Source organism: Rana temporaria, chromosome 3 (assembly GCF_905171775.1).
Source record: "Rana temporaria chromosome 3, aRanTem1.1, whole genome shotgun sequence".
Taxonomy (NCBI): domain Eukaryota; kingdom Metazoa; phylum Chordata; class Amphibia; order Anura; family Ranidae; genus Rana; species Rana temporaria.
The window spans coordinates 484,856,170-484,876,660 of record NC_053491.1 but is presented as its reverse complement, the minus strand read 5'-3'; the positions used below and the strand labels follow the sequence as shown (position 1 = coordinate 484,876,660).

The 20,491-nt window shown below is 50.8% G+C and overlaps 1 protein-coding gene and 3 non-coding genes across 4 annotated transcripts; all 4 read right to left on the bottom strand.

Moving 5' to 3' along the window:
- Positions 1–7,486: 7,486 nt before the first annotated feature.
- Positions 7,487–17,523, bottom strand: EIF4A1 (eukaryotic translation initiation factor 4A1). Its single transcript, XM_040347071.1, has 11 exons — positions 17,426–17,523; positions 12,864–12,918; positions 12,015–12,147; positions 11,049–11,188; positions 10,542–10,710; positions 10,150–10,259; positions 9,619–9,762; positions 9,233–9,370; positions 8,936–9,025; positions 8,591–8,670; positions 7,487–8,147 (listed from the first exon to the last, which is right to left on the bottom strand). Exons 1-11 carry the CDS (start codon positions 17,446–17,448, stop codon positions 8,003–8,005), a joined length of 1,227 nt encoding a protein of 408 aa, XP_040203005.1. The 5' UTR covers positions 17,449–17,523; the 3' UTR covers positions 7,487–8,002.
- Positions 9,839–9,978, bottom strand: LOC120934226. The gene has a single exon (XR_005748371.1). It is a non-coding gene; the product is annotated as a small nucleolar RNA SNORD10 (small nucleolar RNA).
- LOC120934225 lies at positions 11,519–11,658 on the bottom strand. Its single transcript, XR_005748370.1, has one exon. It is a non-coding gene; the product is annotated as a small nucleolar RNA SNORD10 (small nucleolar RNA).
- LOC120934193 lies at positions 13,634–13,764 on the bottom strand. The gene has a single exon (XR_005748339.1). It is a non-coding gene; the product is annotated as a small nucleolar RNA SNORA48 (small nucleolar RNA).
- Positions 17,524–20,491: the final 2,968 nt, after the last annotated feature.

Genomic DNA, 20,491 nt, shown 5'->3' with positions numbered 1-20,491 from the left:
ACACACCTCACGTAAAAATCCCTATATTTGGAGAGGAAATTTTTTTTCTTCCCCTTATATAAGCTAACCTTTTTATTTTCTACCTTCTTAGGACCAGTCACCGACACAAACAGTGAATCCAACCACCGAAACGGAGCCGTAGCAGACAAGTACACCAGTAGGGCTCGAACCACGTCCAAGGAATGTAACGTGGCCTCCTTCGGGTTCTTCGGCCGAGGACATAAAGATGGAAGAACAATGTCCTCATTAATGTGAAAAACCGAAACAACCTTAGGAAGGAAAGACGGCTGCAGCGGCAGCACCAGCTTATCCCTATGGATGACCAAGTAATGAGCCTTGCAAGACAAGGCCGCTAGTTCAGAAACCCGTCTGACCGATCAAATTGCCACCAGAAAAACCACCTTCTGGGACAATAAAGGGATTTTCTGAATGTCCTCAAACGGAGACGTTTGAAGCACCGAGAGAACTAATTTCAAGTCCCACGGAGGCAGTGGAGGACGCACAGGAGGGAACATGTCGAACCCCCTGCACAAACGTACACACCAGAGAGTGCGCCGCCAAGGGTCGCTGAAAGAAAACAGCCAAGGCCGAAATCTGACCCTTAATCGTAACTAAGGCAAGAGCCTGATCCACTCCACGCTTTAAGAACAGCAGAATCCAGGACATCACGTATGTACGGGGGTTCCAATTCATCTCCTCACACATAGAGATGTAAGCCTTCCACGTACGATGGTAAATCTTCTGGGAAGTAGACTTCCGCGCCCGCAGCATGGTAGAGATCACCGAGTCCGACAGGCCTCGATCCCTCAGCACCTGGCTCTGAATAGCCACGCCGTTAAAGCCAACGACTGTAAAGCAGGATGAAAGATAGGACCCTGCGACAGAAGATCCTCTCGCAGAGGCAGGCGCCAAGAAACGTCTGCCACCAGACCTGCGTACCAGGGACGGCGAGGCCAATCCGGAGAAATCAGGATTGTTGAAATCCCCTCGGCTTCCACTCTGCGCAGCAGACGAGGAAGAAGCTTCAGAGGAGGGAAGCCGTAGATTAGGCGTTAGTGACCCCACGGCGCCACTAACGCGTCCGCCCATGGGTCTCTTGAGCAGGTGGGAGAATGGATGGACAGCCGCACTCCAAAAAGTCTTGTTGAAAAAGACGTGCTCTTTATTGTAAAAAGGAAAAAATGCACAGCACACAACAGCATACAGTGGGATAGACATCTGACGCGTTTCGCATTAACAACTAATGCTTAGTCATAGCTGGGTCTCTTGACCTGGCCACGAACCATGACACCTTCCGTTGAGACGGGACGCCAGAAGATCCACGTCTGGAGTGCCACATTTTCGACACAGACTCTGAAACACATCCGGGTGTAGCGACCATTCTTCTTGGTCTAGCGTTTGGCGACTTAGGTAGTCGGCCTGCCAGTTCTGTACCCCCGGAATGTACACGGCCTGACAGAGCCGGAACATACTTTTCGGCCCACTGGAGGATGTGAGCGACTTCCGCCGCTGCAGCCGAGCTCCGTGTGCCCCCTTGATGATTGACATACGCCACAGCCGTGGTGTTGTCTGACTGGATCCTGACTGGGCGGCCCTGCAGTCTCAGAGACCACTTGGAGAGGCACAGCCTGATCGCCCAGAGTTTCAGGACATTGATTGGCAAACGGGACTCTTCCAGAGTCCAGCGTCCCTGGGCTGACTGAACACCCCAGACACCCCCCCAGCCAGAGAGGCTGGCATCCGTCGTGACCACCGCCCAGTGGTACGGCAGAAATGATTTCCCGGCCCGAAGTACCGGAGATGTCAGCCACCACACTAGGGAGGACCTGACCAGGCGACTCACCCGGACTTGGTAATCCAGAGACGAAGGTCCCAATGCGACAGAATTTCTCTCTGTAACACTCGAGTGTGGAATTGAGCATACGGAACCGCCTCGAAGGAGGCCACCATCAGACCCAGAACCGCATGCAAAAGCGAAGCGACGACCACTTCTGGGTCGCCAACCGCTGCACCACCGATTGCAGTGTCTGTAGTTTCTCCGTTGGAAAGAAAACTCTGGCCTCCGAGGAATCCAGGACCAACCCCAGGTATTCCAGACGCTGAGACAGTACCAACACTGACTTCTGGACATTTAGCAGCCAACCGAATTCCTGGAGGGTCTGGCAGGTGATAGACACATCCACCTTTAACTTTGAGCTTGAAGAAGCTCTCAGGAGAAGGTCGTCCAGGTATCCTACAATAGCAATCCCGTGCTGCCTCAGCAGGGCCAGAATCGAAAAGAGCACCTTGGTGAAAACCTGTGGCGCCAAAGCGCAGAAATCTCTGGTGCTTTGCGCATATGGGGATATGCAAGTATGCTTCCTTGATATCCAAGGACACCAGAAAATCCCCCTGGAGTGCCGCCACTACAGAGCGAACTGACTTCATCTTGAACTTTTGCACCTTGACAAAACAGTTGAGGACCTTGAGATCCAGGATTGGACGGACCCCTTCCTTCTTGGGTACTACAAACAGATTGGAGTAAAACCCCTGAAACCATTCCATTGAGGGAACCGGCACAATCACTCCTCTGACCAGCAGATCCTGCACAGCCCCTGACAGGGCCTCCCGGAGGAAGCTGGAGGTTGGAAGGAAAAAATCTCTTTGGCGGTCTATCTTGTACCCTGAGGAAACTACTTTGCAAACCCACCGGTCGGAAAGAAGAGACCTCCACCGAGCCGCGAAGTCGCAAAGCCGGCCCCCCACCCGAGAGACGGGCGGGGGCAGACCTTCATGCGGAAGCAGGCTTTTGCGCAGGCTTGTTGGGCTTGCAGAACCAGGGGCACTTCTGCCCTTCAGCGGGCGCCTTAGTGCCCTGGGAACGCTTACCTGAAAAAAATGCTTGGGGCGGTAAAGGAGGGCCCCTGCCTATGGCAAGGCTCCTTACCCTTACCAGATTGTGGGAGCAGAGTGCTCTTACCCCCGTGGCATCTTTTATGATGTCATCAAGAGACTCCCCAAAAAGCTGTTCACCCTTGAAGGGTAAGTCCACCAAGGCCTTTTTAGAAGACTGGTCCGCAGACCAACACTTCAGCCAGACAAGGCGGCACAACACTACCGCGTAGGCCGAAGCCCTGGAGAGCAAAGGAAGCGTATCCAGGGTCGACTCAGACAAATTTTAGGCCCTGCACCAACTGGTCGGCCAGCGCCACACAGTCCTCAGGGGCATTATGCGCCTCCAAACCCAGAAAGAACAACTTTGCCCGTTCGGTAAGTGTCTGTGACACTAGAGCCCCGGCCAAGACTGGTCTCACCGCTGACCGGGCCACAGCCTCCGCTCTCCTATCTGCGGGGTCCTTAAAAGCGGGAGCCCCTTCCACAGGCAACGTGGTCGCCTTGTTCAGCCTGGACACAGGGGGGGTCCACTGACGGAGGAGAGGTCCACTTTTTTAGGTGGGGGGAGAGGGCGCTATTTACCCCCCCCTCTGGCCACGCGCCTCTTCAATCCTGGCAACAAACGCCTCAAGGACTGCCGTCATAGCATCCACAGAGGCCGCAGGAACAGGGGCACTAAGGGTTAAATCCGGCATGTCTGGGAGAGAAGCATCCGTTTCGGACGCCATGCAGACCCACCCAATAGCCACCCTTGGACTGCAAGGCAAGATCCACAGGCCACCCTCCCGGCCGCTGCAGAGAACAGGACTCACCACCCGACCAGGCTGTACTGCTGCTGACTGCCCCAGAGCGCTGCGCGTGCTGTGCCGTCCCTTAGGAAGTGTGCTGGAGCCGTTCACGCCGTTATTCTGGCCACTAGAGGCAAAATCCCCATCCAAAATGACAGACATGCAAAAACAGCATGCGCGCTACGCTACAAGAAAACGGCCGCCGAACGTTAATAAAGGCGCCAGACGATGGCAAAATGGCAGCCGCGAAAGTGCAGAAAACACACAGTAAACACCCGGGACCCCGGGCAAGCCCCCCCGCAAACATGGCAGCAATAAAGTCAATACAGCACCCCCGACAGCAGCCACAGGATGGCGCCCCCCACCTTACGGCCGACCACCCAGAATGTGGGGAAGGAGAGAGGAAAGCAGGGCAGACCCCCGATCGACCTCCCCAGGAATGCACCAGCCGCACCACCATGCCAAGGGGACTGCTACTTACCCGTCCTGCGACCACCGGCTGGAGGCATCCTGGACAGAACCAACGTCCGTTCCCTGGAGCAACGGGGCATGTCGTGGACTGCCAAGCGCGTAGCTAAAGGCCGGCACACGCTCGATGGTCGAACATGGGAGGACTTTAAGGATCGAGGATCCAGCCTGTCGGCAGTTGATTGTAGATCTCAGGAGCCAAAAATGCAGGAAAAACAAAAATATGCGAGAGAAAAAAAAAAATCTCCAGAGCACATGGGCCTAGAAGAGCCATGTCATCTCCTTGCTAGGCAGAAAAAAAAAAAACTGAGGCTGCAGAACAGAGAATGAGGGATCTGCTGTGTTTTAACACTTAACATGCTGTTTTTCTGCCTAGTCAATCTCCTAAAGGGGAGGATAATACCCCAAGGTCAAAAGCTGCCGTGTCCGTCCATAAAGGGAAGAGAAAAAAAAAATAAGACTTTTTGAACCTGTCTTCTCTGATCCTCCCATTCTTCCACTGTCCCAAATTCGACAGAACAGAGGCTAGGAGGGACTCTGCACATGCTCAGTTTGGTGTGTATTGCTAGTTTTTTTTTTACACTTGTGACATTTGATAAATCACTGGGTTTATTACCTAAACAAAAACCCAAAAGTATTCAGCAATTTTAAAATATAGCCAATAAAATTTGATAAATTTAGGCCAAGAAGTATTCGGTTACATATTTTTTGATCAGATACCAAGCGTATAATTGGTTTGTGTGACAGTTCTGGTGTCTACACACTATGGGATATAAATATACACAGGAATGTGTGCAGCTAGATGCTATACTGTATTTCGGGGGGGGGATCAGCAACTTCTAGTGGGACAGAGTGACAGGCAATTTGACACTGGCTATGAGGATCACTAACTGTGCCGGGTACAAGGTCATCCAACACCCAGGGCAGAGATGCCAAACTGCACAGCCCCCCCATGATGTGCAAGCTTAGGTCCGACGCCCAGCAGTCACCGACTTGTCAAAACCGCTGTCACTACTTAGTAAGCATAAAACAGGAAGGCACCCCCCCCCCCCCCCCAATACAGTAAAACATTGCACCCTCTGCCCCCACCCTGAATCTAATTGTGGTAAAGCCAGCCAGACTGTTCAAATCTCAGGAACCAACAAGGAGTTAAACCATATGGGGCAAGCTGAATATATATGGGGGTACATTCAGCTTGCCCCCATATATGGTTCAAATCTTGTCAGTTCCTGAAGGGCTTCATCATCGATCTGGGTTCAAGCAATAATTGGTCTTCTGGTGGGACGGCTGGGAGACTATGGCTCGGCAGGAGTGATTCCCCTACACTGTCTGGGTTGATATATTTGGGGGGCGGAGCAAAGTTTTTCTGGCAAACAACGGTTACAGGAAAGAAATTTGCTTTCTATGGCCAGTCCAATATTGTACCAATCACACTGGCTGGGAAGGAGATGAGTGATTACATCTAGAAGCAATCAAGGGGGTTAACTGCCACTTTTTAATCTGGCTGTTTTTTCTCCCCGCTGTTCAGGTAGAACAGCCAGCTTCCTGTTTTTTTGTAGACAAAGCCGATTTTGGCCGAAACCTGCCGATCAGCCATCTATACAATCCCTGGCCGAAACCTGCCGATCAGCCATCTATACAATCCTTGGCCGAAACCAGACATCTAATCCCGAAACCCACCAACCAGACATCTAATCCCTCAACCCGCCATCTAATCCCTCAACCCGCCATCTAATCCCTCAACCCGCCATCTAATCCCTCAACCCGCCATCTAATCCCTCAACCCGCCATCTAATCCCTCAAGCCGCCATCTAATCCCTCAACCGAAACCCACCATCTAATCCCTCAACCGAAACTCACCATCTAATCCCTCAACCGAAACCCGCCATCTAATCCCTCAACCGAAACCCGCCATCTAATCCCTCAACCGAAACCCACCATCTAATCCCTCAACCGAAACCCGCCATCTAATCCCTCAACCCGCCATCTAATCCCTCAACCGAAACCCGCCATCTAATCCCTCAACCGAAACCCGCCATCTAATCCCTCAACCGAAAACCGCCATCTAATCCCTCAACCCAAACCCGCCATCTAATCCCTCAACCCAAACCCGCCATCTAATCCCTCAACCCAAACCCGCCATCTAATCCCTCAACCCAAACCCACCATCTAATCCCTCAACCGAAAACCGCCATCTAATCCCTCAACCGAAATCTAATCCCTCAACCGAAATCTAATCCCTCAACCCGCCATCTAATCCCTCAACCCGCCATCTAATGCCTCAACCCGCCATCTAATGCCTCAACCAAAATCTAATCCCTCAACCGAAACCCGCCATCTAATCCCTCAACCCAAACCCACCATCTAATCCCTCAACCGAAAACCACCATCTAATCCCTCAACCGAAAACCACCATCTAATCCCTCAACCGAAAACCACCATCTAATCCCTCAACCGAAAACCACCATCTAATCCCTCAACCGAAAACCACCATCTAATCCCTCAACCGAAAACCGCCATCTAATCCCTCAACCGAAAACCGCCATCTAATCCCTCAACCCGCCATCTAATCCCTCAACCGAAACCCGCCATCTAATCGCTCAACCGAAACCCGCCATCTAATCGCTCAACCGAAACCCGCCATCACCAATCCCTAATGGTGTAAAATTACAGCACAGGTTGACAGGGTCCCCCCCACGAGTGCCCAACAGCTGAAAGGTGGCCGGTCACATGTACGTTGCCCAGCCTTGCCGTACATTTACGGTGAAAAGGATTGGTGATCATTTGACCTCTGACTGGCTGTCACATGATCAGAAGTCAGCATCCACTACTGCGGACCAAGGGGAGCGCACTCTGCACAGGAACATTGGCCGGATACTGATGCCTGTGTGTTAAAACCCCAAACTTTTGCCTCTGTGTATAGTCATTATGGGTGTCAAGATATTAAAGACCTCCCATTTCTGATGGCTTACACATCAGTGGCCACGCCTCTTAAGGTGCCTATAGGTAGAGCAGGTCACATGGTGCACCCTTGCATACTTCCCATGTTAACTGCACAGCATTACACCTTCGGGTCACAAATTAAGCTCTAGGTGGCTTATCCTGCAATTTTATCACAGCAGCTGAAGGTTTGCAGCTCCAAAATACAAGACCACTAGAGGGCGATGTTAGTTTGGAAAAAACACATTGATCAACATTTGTCTGCAATATAATGAAGCATTTCCCACCAAAACCAGCCCTACAAGGAGGTGGGGGGAGGGTAGGAGGAAGAGGGGCTGCTGCTTAGTTTAGAGAGGGTGGGGGAGGCAATCAGGGATGACAGGGTTGGGGGGACAAGCAAAAAGAGACAAACTAAGTTGCAAAAAAAAATGTTTTTATTTAATAAATACTATACAGAAAAAGCAAAGAAAAATGGCGACAATTTATAGTATTTTGGGGGAAAATTTTTGAAAAAATAAATTTTTGAAGTCCGAATTGATAGCAGCCTGATTGGAGGAGGAGGGGGAATGGGTAACGATTGTTTTTGGTCCACTGATTTGGTGGGGGAAACTTTTGGGGGTTACAGAGGAGGGGGGGCGGGGGTTAGTGTTCAGTTTACAGAAGAAACACAAACAAATGTTTTACGGTCACAATACCTCAAAATAACATTTATTTGAAAAAAAACAAAAAAGTAATATAAATCATTTAAAGTCATACAGGGGTGGGGGAAGGGAATGGGGGAAGCCCAAACGTGGGGCTTAATAGAAAGCTGTATGCCTCCTCCCTGCCCGGGGACCCCTGGGGGGGGCCCGCCTTAGACAGAAAGGTGTTTTTTGTATTTTCAGTTATACTATTTTTTTGTTTTTTTTTCGTTAAATCTCTCGTGGGGGAGCTCAGATGAGATCCGCCACGTTCATCGGCATCTCTTCAACAGTTGTGTTGTAAAAAGTCTCAATGTCCTTCAGGGTGCGCTTGTCTTCCTCGGTCACCATGTTGATGGCGACACCTTTCCTACCGAAACGGCCACCTCTGCCGATCCTGAGAGAAGAAGGAGAACATAAGATGAGACCGTATACGAGGGGAAAAAGACCAAGAGAAGAGCGAGCAGAGAGCAAGCGAGAAAGCGAGGAGAGAAGAGAGCGAGCAGAGAGCAAGCGAGAAAGCGAGGAGAGAAGAGAGCGAGCGAGAAGAGAGAAAAGACCGAGAGAAGAGAGAAAAGACCGAGAAGAGAGCGAGCGAGCAGAGAGCGAGCGAGAAGAGAGCGAGCAAGAAGAGAGAAAAGACCGAGAGAGAAGACTACATCAAGGCTCATAGTTGGTGGTGTAGGCCATGTTTAAGTTGCGAAACGCGACTGTACAGCGTTAATCGCGGTGGAGCATGGTCTGGAATTATCTCCCAAGAGACTACTGTCCGCATCCAGCATGGAGGCTGGGCAGAGAGGGTGCTCCTGGGTACAACATACATCATGGATGGCAACTTACCTGTGAATATAGTTTTCTCTGTTTGTTGGCAAGTCATAGTTAATGACCAGGGAGACCTGCTGGACATCAATTCCTCGAGCCTGCATGGAGGAAACAAAGGGGTCAACTCAGCAGTCCAATCAGAAGTACAGGAGAAAAAGGGCATGCGTGATGTCACTGCTCTAGTAAATGGATAGGCTGCACTGTGATGTCACTGGATTGGCTGCATTCTTAGTGACGTCACTGGTCTCTAGCGAATGGATAGGCTGCATTCTTAGTGATGTCACTGGTCTCTAGCGAATGGATAGGCTGCATTCTTAGTGATGTCACTGGTCTCTAGCGAATGGATAGGCTGTAGTCACTCACCAGCAGATCTGTAGTAATGAGGACACGACTGGATCCGGATCGGAACTCCCTCATAATGACGTCTCTCTCCTTCTGGTCCATGTCGCCGTGCTGGAAATGAAAGAGCGATAGATTAGAACCCACACCCGGCTGATGTCATTCATGTCCCCATGGCATGAACCAGCGGACAGTCACAAGAGCTGTACTGGGATGAACATGGGTGGACTCTATACCCCAGTCAGATATAAGACTACACGCCACGTGACGTGTCCTTGCCCAGTGATCTGGGGAGACGTTAGAACATATCGGAAGACTCACCAGAGCGGAGACAGTGAAGTCTCTTGCGTGCATCTTCTCCGTCAGCCAGTCGACCTTCCGGCGGGTGTTTATAAAGATGACGGCCTGTGTGATAGTGAGTGTCTCGTAGAGATCGCAGAGAGTGTCCAACTTCCACTCCTGGAAAAAAACACAAGACAGACCAATTGAGGATCATACAAAACACAACTGAGGTACAAGGCAAGGGCCAAAGTGAAGATCTGTCCCCATAGCATGAACCAGCTGACAGTGACTGAGCGGCTGCGCTGGGATGAATATGGGGGTTGTATTATATACCCCTGTCAGATATAAGAATATACGCCATCAGGTGACGCATCCTTGCCCAGTGACAGGGAAGGGGGAGGAGTTATTGCTAGGGCGACACCCACCTCACGCTCCACATTGATGTAGAACTGCCGGATACCCTCCAGAGTCAGCTCTTCCTTCTTCACCAGGATACGGATTGGGTCCCTCATGAACTTCTTTGTCACCTCCAACACATCAGAGGGCATGGTGGCCGAGAGCAGCACCACCTAGAACAAAGACAAGAACAAATTAAAAGAGGCCCCTCCAATGGAGAGCAGAGATTCCATGGATGATACAAAGGTTGCTTTCAGACAAAGTGGTGTGATCATTTCCCAGACTCCTCTAGGGCAGACTGTTCCGGCCGGCAAGACGCTGACCAGAGAGCTGCCGCAAGAGGAAGACATGGGCTTCAGATGACACGCATGGGATATCATCATTAGAGCAGCCTATATGTTGTGCCCACTACTCCAACCTGTGCCAATGGCAGACTTGACCAACCCATATGGGTAAAGTGCATGAGGTTCTGATGGGCATATCTAAAGGTCAATCTTCCACCCCTCCTAGGCATTATGATACCCCAAAATCAGTACAAATTCACAGCAGTCTCCTCTTACCTGAGCGTTACTGCTCAGCTTCTGGAAAATATCGTAGATCTGGTCCTTGAACCCTCGGCTCAACATTTCATCGGCCTCGTCCAGGACAAACATCTTTATGTATTTGGGAGCTGGAAAGGAAACACAATGTGGGTTATACAAATGTCAGAAGTCACCATACACCTCCCAACAAGCAGAACTAAGGGGGCAGCGCCATCAGCATTCCCTAGAACCCCCCCAGTAAGGCTTGTCCCCATAGCATGAACCAGCTGACAGTGACCACACAGCTGTGCTGGGATGAATATGGGGGTCACTCTGCCCCCGTCAGATATAAGACACACATCACGTGATGCGCCCTTGCCCAGTGACAGGGGGAGGATGGGAAATACGCCAGTCCCTGGTCAGATACTTACACAGGTATCGCCTGTTCAACATGTCGAATACTCTCCCTGGAGTGCCGACCACTATGTGTGGAGCTTCCGATTGAAGCTTCTGTACCTCTGCTCGCACGTTGGTGCCGCCAATACAGGCGTGACACCCGGCGCCCATGTAGTCTCCCAGCGCCATCACCACCTTCTGGATCTGAAAGAAACAGGCAAAGATGTCAACTAAATCCATGAACACTATTAATAGTTGTAATTTTGGTTTGAGCCAGTAGGTGGTGCTGTAGGCTGCTTTTAATCTTTTCTAAGGGACCGCTAAGCCCCTTTGATGTAAAAGGACCACTTAGAGCTCAGACCAAGTGCACCCACCTCATCCACACACCTCACTGCGCCAACAGGAGTCCCTACAACTCACCAAGTATAAACCATCCAAATCACACCAGTCTTCTCACCAACAGGAGGCAATGCCCCCCATTCACACAAGAGTACCATCCCCACCAGGAGGAGTCCCATCCACACACATCACTCTGTACTCACCTGTTGGGCCAACTCTCGGGTTGGGGCCAAGACTAGGGCTTGGGTGGCCTTCATATCCAGCTCAACTTGCTGGAGGATGGAAATGGCAAATGTGGCTGTTTTCCCAGTTCCAGACTGAGCCTGAGCGATGACATCATAACCTGCAGAGAGACCGCAAGCTTACTACGGCTGCACTAACCAACACGTTTAACCTGACCTCCCTTCATATATCTAGGAATGGCCAGAAACTATACATGGGGGCCAAAAGGAATGACAACTCTAGAGTGAAGAATGGCTGGGAGAAATGTTAGAGAGCCAGCAAGGAAAACCTCTGTATTTGAGTGGCAGATCCCCCTACACTGCCCAGACTCCGTCATTTGTTCTAATGAAACCCAAGTGTGCCATGTCACGCCCAGGGAGGACGCAAGACAAGAGCACATTAAAAGGGGCCCCCTCTAATGGCGAGCAGAGATTCCATGGATACAAAGGCTGCTTTCAGACAAAATGGTGTGATCATTTCCCAGACTCCTCTAGGGCAGACTGTTCCGGCCGGCAAGACGCTGACCAGAGAGCTGCCGCAAGAGGGAGACATGGGCTTCAGATGACACGCATGGGATATCATCATTAGAGCAGCCTATACTTTGTGCCCACTACTGGAACTATGCCAACCTGTGCCAATGGCATGACCAAACCATATGGGTACTCTGCATGAGGCACCAAGCCCAGGGGGACATAACCCAAGTGTCCTGTGCCAACCCAAGACAGGGGACATAGAGGAAACCCAAACAGACCTGGACTGCATGCAACCCCCAAAACTCAGCTCTACCCTTCAGTAGAGAGCTGCATCCCACCAGAAACCTCATGCAGACCACTCACATAACCACCCCACCCTGGAGAGGACAGCGCGCTGCACAATGGAGCTGACCATAAGAGTTCTATGGGATAGTTCTGTAGAATGATAAAGACAACATGGGGAGGTCCACTTACCCTTGATACAAGGTAGAATAGCTCGCTGTTGGATAGCAGACGGTTTCTCAAAACCATAGGCGTAAATGCCTCTCAGGAGAGACTCTGACAGTGCCATATCGTCGAAACTGTCCACCACCTCATTCCAGTTACTCTGTGAAGAAAACAGAAGGGTTTAAGCTGGCAGTCCCATCACTAACCCCACAATCTTAGGCCCCTAACCCAACCAAGTCACCACTAGACTTCTGAAGGAACTCCCCCAGTAAGGTTTGTCCCCATAGCATGAACCAGTCGACAGTGACCACACAGCTGTGCTGGGATGAATATGGGATTCACTCTGCCCCCGTCAGATATAAGACACACATCATGTGATGCGCCCTTGCCCAGTGACGGGGGTGGGAAATATGCCAGCCCCTGGATACCACTAGACTTCTGAAGGAACCCAAAGAACAAGTGCCCACTTAACCTATGAAAAAGACAAGGCACCACAACTACAGTGGGCCACCATCATAACTGCATCACCCTTTACTAGAAACAGGGCACAGATCCCCTCATATACTTTGTGTCGGCATTTGCCTTTGTTTGGTGTGAATGGGCCCTCATTCAGTCACAGGATTTCAGGAGGTGACTACTACCACAAACATCCAACACCAGTAAACATGATGATTAATTACAAAGTAAAGTTCCCTCCCATCATATAAGTTCACCAATAATAGGCTTTGCAGTATGGAACTCTAAGAACGTCTTTAATTATGACTTGTGTCCCAAATGAAATACCATTAGGTGGAGGGCATGACGCCAGAAGATGTACTTACTACTAAAATAAACATTTCCCCAAAAAATAAAGTGTAAGACAAGAGTACCACTTACCTCAATGATACCATCGGGCTCCATACCTTCGGGCCCATTGTCTCTAGATCTTTCTCTATAAAAAAAAAAAAAAAAAATAATTAAAGGCACATCCTATGTATGAGAAGACTTCATGACAAGATGACGGCTATGACACCTCTGACCAGTAACAGTACAGAAATTGTAAAATCTGTGAAGCCTATTGGGGTCTTCCCCACCCACAATGATGTGAGCTCAAAAGTCCCCCTACAGTGCTCTCCAACAAGGTCAGCCTGGGGGAACCCTACATGGCCCCACCCACATGACCGACCAGTGTCAGGATCACCGGTCAAAGAGCTGGGGCTCACTAAAAGAACCTGTCACCACTGACCCCAAGAAACCCAGAGAACCAACCACCACTGAACCCCCATACAAGAACCCAAATAACCAGTCACCACTGAACCCCATACAAGAACCCAAATAACCAGTCACCACTGAACCCCATACAAGAACCCAAATAACCAGTCACCACTGAACCCCATACAAGAACCCAAAGAGCCAGTCACCACTGAACCCCATACAAGAACCCAAAGAGCCAGTCACCACTGAACCCCATACAAGTACCCAAAGAGCCAGTCACCACTGAACCCCATACAAGAACCCAAAAAGCCAGTCACCACTGACCCCCATACAAGAACCCAAATAACCAGTCACCACGGAACCCATGAAGGATCCCAAAGAGAACCAGCCATCAATGAAACCTCAAATTAACACAGACTTCTGAAGGAACCCAAAGAACGTCCCCCAGTAAGGTTTGTCCCCATAGCATGAACCAGCTGACAGTGACCACACAGCTGTGCTGGGATGAATATGGGATTTATTCTGCCCCTGTCAGATATAAGATACACATCACGTGATGTGCCCTTGCCCAGTGACAGGGGAGAAGGGTGGGAAATACACCAGCTCTGAAAGAACCCGTCACCACTGACCCTATGAAGAAAACCACAGAACCAGCCACCACTGAACCCATAGAAGGACCCAAAGAGAACCCAAAGAGAACCAGCCACCACTGAACCCATAGGACCTGAAGAGAACCACACAGGAACCCATAGAGAACCAGCCACCACCGAACCTATGAAGAAACCCCAAGTGTACCAGTCACCACTAAACCTACAGAGAAACCCAAATCTCACCCAAGATGTAGGTTTGCCCTCTGCCTGGCCACACAATCTAAGCAGAAATGAATAAGGCAGCTGATGGGACAGCAACCTTCAGATCCCAATGACGTTTTTAGAACAGGTCCACTTTAAAGGTGGAACTGCAGGAGTTTTTATCCTAGAACAGTGATGGTGAACCTCGGCACCCCAGATGTTTTGGAACTACATTTCCCATGATGGTCAACTACACTGTAGAGTGCATGAAAATCACGGGAAATGTAGTTCCAAAACATCTGGGGTGCCGAGGTTCACCATCATTGTCCTACAATAAAAACCATTAAGACTAAATTCTTCATGCTAGGCCAAAGCCTAGCACTAGATCTGGACCTACATCTCCTGAAAGTCTAGATTTGAGGAGACCATGGCATTATGTGATGGGATATACAGTTACTACGAGTGATAAAGGGCTGACAGTAGATAAGGACAAGATGGCCAAAACAGCCATACCTTAAAAATGCAAAGTCTCAAATCGGACGACACATCATAAATTTATGGAAATTTCTCAAGTCAACCAGATCTTCATGGAATTACGGGGGCAATACAGGTTGACCTGTGGTAGAATTTTGGAAGACGTGGCCCATTTGTGATCTGAGGTAGGTTCGAGAAACTGCTCTACAAGGCCATGACCACCAGAAACATAGGGCCACTGTACACAAAGCTGTGTATTCTGAGATCTAATCCAGGGCCCCATGGCAGTGCACAGCCTGGGATCCCATCAAGGACCTTTTGGGGATTGGTGGCCCTGTACGGCCTTCCTGGGATCCGATACCGGGGCCCGGTAGTAGTGGAAAGCCTCAATGACGTAGATTCATCTCAGGCCGACAGCACACGAGGAGTTAATCGACGGGGACATTTTCCAGGGGCGGAGCGGCCCCGGGAATGTATGACAGCCGTGACGTCACATAGGCTGAGAACATTGGGCGGATACCTGAGACACGCCAGGGTTGCACAGGACCCCCACCCTCCCCCGGCTGGAGCCCAGTGATAACCCATCCCCCAGCTTAGTCATACCGCTGACGAATGCACATTGTGTAACCCGTGCAGGACTGACACCGAACATCCAGAACCATCGGGGACTGGAAAGAGCCAGGAGTCATGTGACCCACCACCAGCCCCAACCCATGACATCTACAGACCACACATTCCACAACCCCCCGGGGGATGGTAGAACCTCCCCAGAGATATCCACCATCTAAAAAGCAGATTACATTCCATAAGCTATGTAGAGACTCATTACTCAAATCCTCCAGGCCATGCTGGGGGTTGTAGTCTCTGGCAACAAACAAAAGAGTACACATTGCATAACCCTGGGAGGGTCCACCCTTAGTGATGGGAGTTGTAGTACCTCAGAATGGAGAACAATGCGTCTCATCACCTGGGAAGGAATGTGACCCCCCCCCATAACCCAACGGGACCACTCACCATCCAGACCATACTGAGAGTAGTAGTTCTACATAAACCCCTCCCCAGACCATAGTTAGAACTGCATGTCCAATTATCAGAGATTTATATAAACCATCCTGAGTTGTAGTCCATAAACCTCCACAATGAAATATCAGAAATTTTACCCAATCAACCCCCCCTCTCATGCTGGGAGTGGTAGTCCACCAACCCATAGGGCCTCAGTACTAAATAATGCCCACTACAGGGCCAGGCTCAGAGTTGTAGTCTTCCCGTGCTGGGAGTTATACTGCTCAGGACTAAACACGGAGTGACCAGCAAACGATCATGCTGGGAGCTGTAGTCCTCACTGGGAATTGTAATCCCATAGACAATAAGTCACACTGGGAGTTGCAGTCCCCCACGCTTAGGGTTGTAGTATTCCTCAGTGCCATACATCATCCCTCTATTGGGCCATGCTGGGGGTTGTAGTCCACATAAACCAGTGAAGCTGGGAGTTGTAGTGCTATATACTACCCCTATGGTGCCATACTGGGGGTTGTAGTCCACAAAACGAATCAGTGAAGCTGGGGGTTGTAGTGCCCCATAATATAGAATCAGCCATGCTGAGGGTTACAGTCCTCTGTATACTACTCTCATTGCTATACATATATAGGGCCATGCTGGGGGTTGTAGTGCTATATACTGCAGTCCTCTGTATACTACACATAAGGCCTATACATATATAGGGCCATGCTGGGGGTTGCAGTCCTCAGCACTGCATGTCGCCCTCTATAGGACCATGTTGGAGGTTGTAGTCCCCTATAATACAGAACCATCCATGCCAGCAATCATTGTGCTCATTACTCTATATTGCCCCCTATAGGGCCATGCTGGGGGTTGTAGTCCTCCAGACACCGCCCTCTATAGAGGGCCATGCTGGCAGTCACGTCCTCATTGCTCTAGGTCGCCCCCTAGAGAGCCATGTTGGGGGTTGCAGTACCCCAAAATATAGAACAGGCTGGCAGTCGTAGTCCTCAGTACTATATATAAAGACCATGCTGGGGGTAGTAGTCCTCCATACACCACCATCTATAGGGCCATGCTGGCAGTCATAGTCCTCAGTACTGTGTATAGGGACATGCTGGGGGTTGTAGTCCATACACCGCCCTCTATAGGGCCATGCTGGCAGTCATAGTCCTCAGTACTGTGTATAGGGACATGCTGGGGGTTGTAGTCCATACACCGCCCTCTATAGGGCCATGCTGGCGGTCATAGTCCTCAGTACTGTGTATAAGGATATGCTGGGGGTTGTAGTCCTCAGTACAGGGACATGCTGGGGGTTGTAGTCCTCCATACACCGCCCTCTCTAGGACCATGCTGGCAGTCGTAGTCCTCAGTACTGTATATAAGGACCATGCTGGGGGTTGTAGTCCTCATACACCGCCCTCTATAGAGGACCATGCTGGCAGTCCCGTCCTCATTGCTCTATGTCGCCCCCTAGAGGGCCATGTTGGGGGTTGCAGTACCCCATACTATAAAACGGTCCATGCTGGCAGTCGTAGTCCTCAGTACTGTATATAAGGACCATGCTGGGGGTTGTAGTCCTCTGATGTATACCGGATTCCTCCCCCGGTCCACGTGCAGCACCGGAAGTGTCCGCCATTTTAGAGGAAAGTTTCCCCCTCCCCCATCCCGGCGGCCATCTTGTCTCTCTATTCCCCCCTTCCCCCACGCTCGGTGTCGGAGCGCCCACGTGCGCCGGGCGGAGGCCGCCATCAGACCCCGGAAAAGAGGGGGTGGGGAGACCGCGGTACGGAGAGCCCCCCCCGTATAATAAGGTGGGGTCCCCCTCCCGGGTGATATGAAGGTCGGGGAAGGAGAGAGAAGAATTCCGAAGAAGACTCCTCAGATTAATTCTCACCCCGCTCCCTGTGTCCCGCCAACCCCCGTGTATGCCCTCTTAGGGCCCCCGGGCCCGCCGCCATCATTCCCCCTTGCACTCACCGGTTATCGTAACTCGCAGACATCCTCAGAGCGGAAGCTTCTTCGTTGCCGGTGACCGCCTATTATATACCCACCTGGGAGCCACGCCCAGTCGCGCTCCCATTCGCCGGTTCACTGCGACGTAGGACGTGCTTCTCAGCGCTCCTCCTCCCCGATTGGGCAGCGAGCACGCCACTCAAACCGGCGGCCGACCGGCTCGGAACGCCATTGGCCGGTCCTCGGTGGAGAAGGGATACGCCCCCGGATGGCGAAGCAGCCTTTTCTTCGACCACCATCCCCCCACGAAGACGTAACTCATTGGTCGGCCGAGCGCACGTGACTCCCTTACTGCAGAGACCAAGCCCGCCAAGCACCTTGCCCGCTCATTGGTCGAGCCGCCTGGCAGTCACTCGCGCCCGGAGTAGGATAGGCTAGCCGGCACGTCGCTCTGCGTTTCCGGGCGGCTTATTGGCTGCGCGACGACAAGAGACCCCGCCCGCTAGCGCTATTCCCTCCAGGAAGGAGAGCCCATTCCCGTTCCCCTTAGAGACAGAATGGAGGGGGAGGACGGCCATGTCTGAGCCCAGGACACGTCCGACTGAGGGCCAGATATGACCGGGCCCGGCTCCATCCTGTACCGAGGGTGATCAGTGTGTGAAAAACATGGCTGAAGGGGACCCCCGTATATAAAGGGGATCAATGAGAGAAAAACATGGCGGAGAGGGGGCAATAAATGTGAACAGACACGTCAGCATGGAGAAGGGGACCCCAATATATGAGGGGGACCAGTGTGTGAATAAACATGGCTGCCCCATGTATGAAGGGCACACTATATGTCCTACAAACCATAAAACCAGACGCCCCTCCGACATATGAAGAGGGAAGGACCCCCGATATACAGGGAGGACATTTTGTATTGTCATGGCAACCAAACAACACCATGGAGAAGGGGACCCCAATATATGAGGGGGAGCAGTGTGTGAATAAACATGGCTGCCCCATATAAGAAGGGCACTCTATATTTCCTACAAACCATTAAAACCCCTCCGATATATGAGGGGGAAAGGACCCCCGATATACAGGGAGGCCATTTTGTATTGTCATGGCAACCAAACAACACCATGGAGAAGGGGACCCCAATATATGAGGGGGACTAGTGTGTGAAAAAACATGGCTGCCCCATGTATGAAGGGCACTCTATATTTCCTACAAACCATGAAACCAGACACTCCTCCGATATATGAGGGGGGACGAGACTCTCCTCCGATATATGAGGGGGGGGAGACCCCCCATATACAGGGCGGCCGGTTTGTATTGTCATGGCAATCAAACAACACCATGGAGAAGGGGATCCCAATATATGAGGGGGAGCAGTGTGTGTAAAAACATGGCTGCCCCATGTATGAGGGGGAATATATGTCCTACAAACCATAAAACCACACACCCCTCCGATAGATATATGATGGAGGGGGGGGGGGGTGCTCAATATACAAGGAGGCCATTTTGTATTGTCATGGCAACCAAACACATCGCCATGGAGAAGGGCACCCCAATATATGAGGGGGAGCAGTGTGTGAATAACATGGCTGGTCCATGTATGAAAACCAGACACCCCACCGATATATGAGGGGGGGGAGGAACCCCCGATATACAAGGAGGCCATTTTGTATTGTCATGGTGACCAAACACATCGCTATAAAGTTGGGACCCTGATATATGAATGGGGGGCGAGGGTACAAAGGGGCCTCAATACACAAGGAGGCCATTTTGTAATGTCACAGACACCAAATACATGGGCCATGGCTCCCTTCTGTCTGTGCCACGTCAAATAATGGCGGTTCTGTTTATAACGTGATGATTATGTGAAACTATCTCCTTCCACACAAGCCTCATACAGGAGCCATGGAAAAGGGGCGACTTCACCCCAAATATCACTGACACTGAGGTGCACCATTGTACCCACCTATCACCTCAGATATCAATGAGAAAGAGGGATGCCCTCACCCCATATAAAACTAAGAAGGGGGTTCACCATTGTACTCACCTATCACCCCAAATATCACTGAGAAAGAGGGATGCCATCACCCCATATAAAACTAAGAAGGGGGTTCACCATTGTACTCACCTATCACCCCAAATATCACTGAGACTGAGGTGCACCATTGTACCCACCTATCACCTGAAATCTAACTCAGAAAGAGGGCTGCCATCACCCCATATAAAACTAAGGAGGTGCACCATTGTACTCACCTATCACCCTAAAGAAGGTGTGCCATCATCCCAAATATCACTGAAACTGAGGTGCACTATTGTACCCCCCCTATCACCCTAAAGAAGGGGCGCTATCACCCCAAATTTCACTGAGACTGAGGTGCACTATTGTACCCCCCTAGCACCCTAAAGAAGGGGCGCTATCACCCCAAATATCACTGAGAACGAGGTGCACTATTGTACCCCCCTATCACCCTAAAGAAGGTGCGCTATCACCCCAAATATCACTGAGAATGAGGTGCACCATTGTACTCACCTATCACCCCAAATATAACTCAAAAAGAGGGATGCCATCACCCCATATAAAACTAAGAAGGGGGTGCACCATTATACTCACCTTGCACCCTGGAGGTGCGCCATCCCCCCAAATATCACCTAGAAGGAGGTTCCCCATCACCCCAAAAGATTTCCACTGTCGCCCTCATCCATCCCCAAAAATACAACCCAGAAGGCGTTACACCTTCACCCCAGAGGAAGGCGTGCCATCACCACCCCCAAGTATCACCCAGAAGGGGGTGCATGGTTACCCCAAATAAAACTGGGAATGATGTGTGCCTGTACACACCCTAACAATGTCCTTTCTCTCTAGAAGGATGGGGCCATCTTTGTTTAGCCATCATCCAGGGTCCCCATTCACTTCCTGGACCTGGGCTTTGGTCATTGTGAATGTAATGAATCTTTACAATGGACGGCCACAGGGTGACAGCAGGGGGCCCAGCCATTGTGATTGTGATGTATTTGTACAATGGGCAGCCATATGGTAACAGCAGGGGGGAATCAGCTATTGTGACACACCCAGTGACTGTATTTACACTA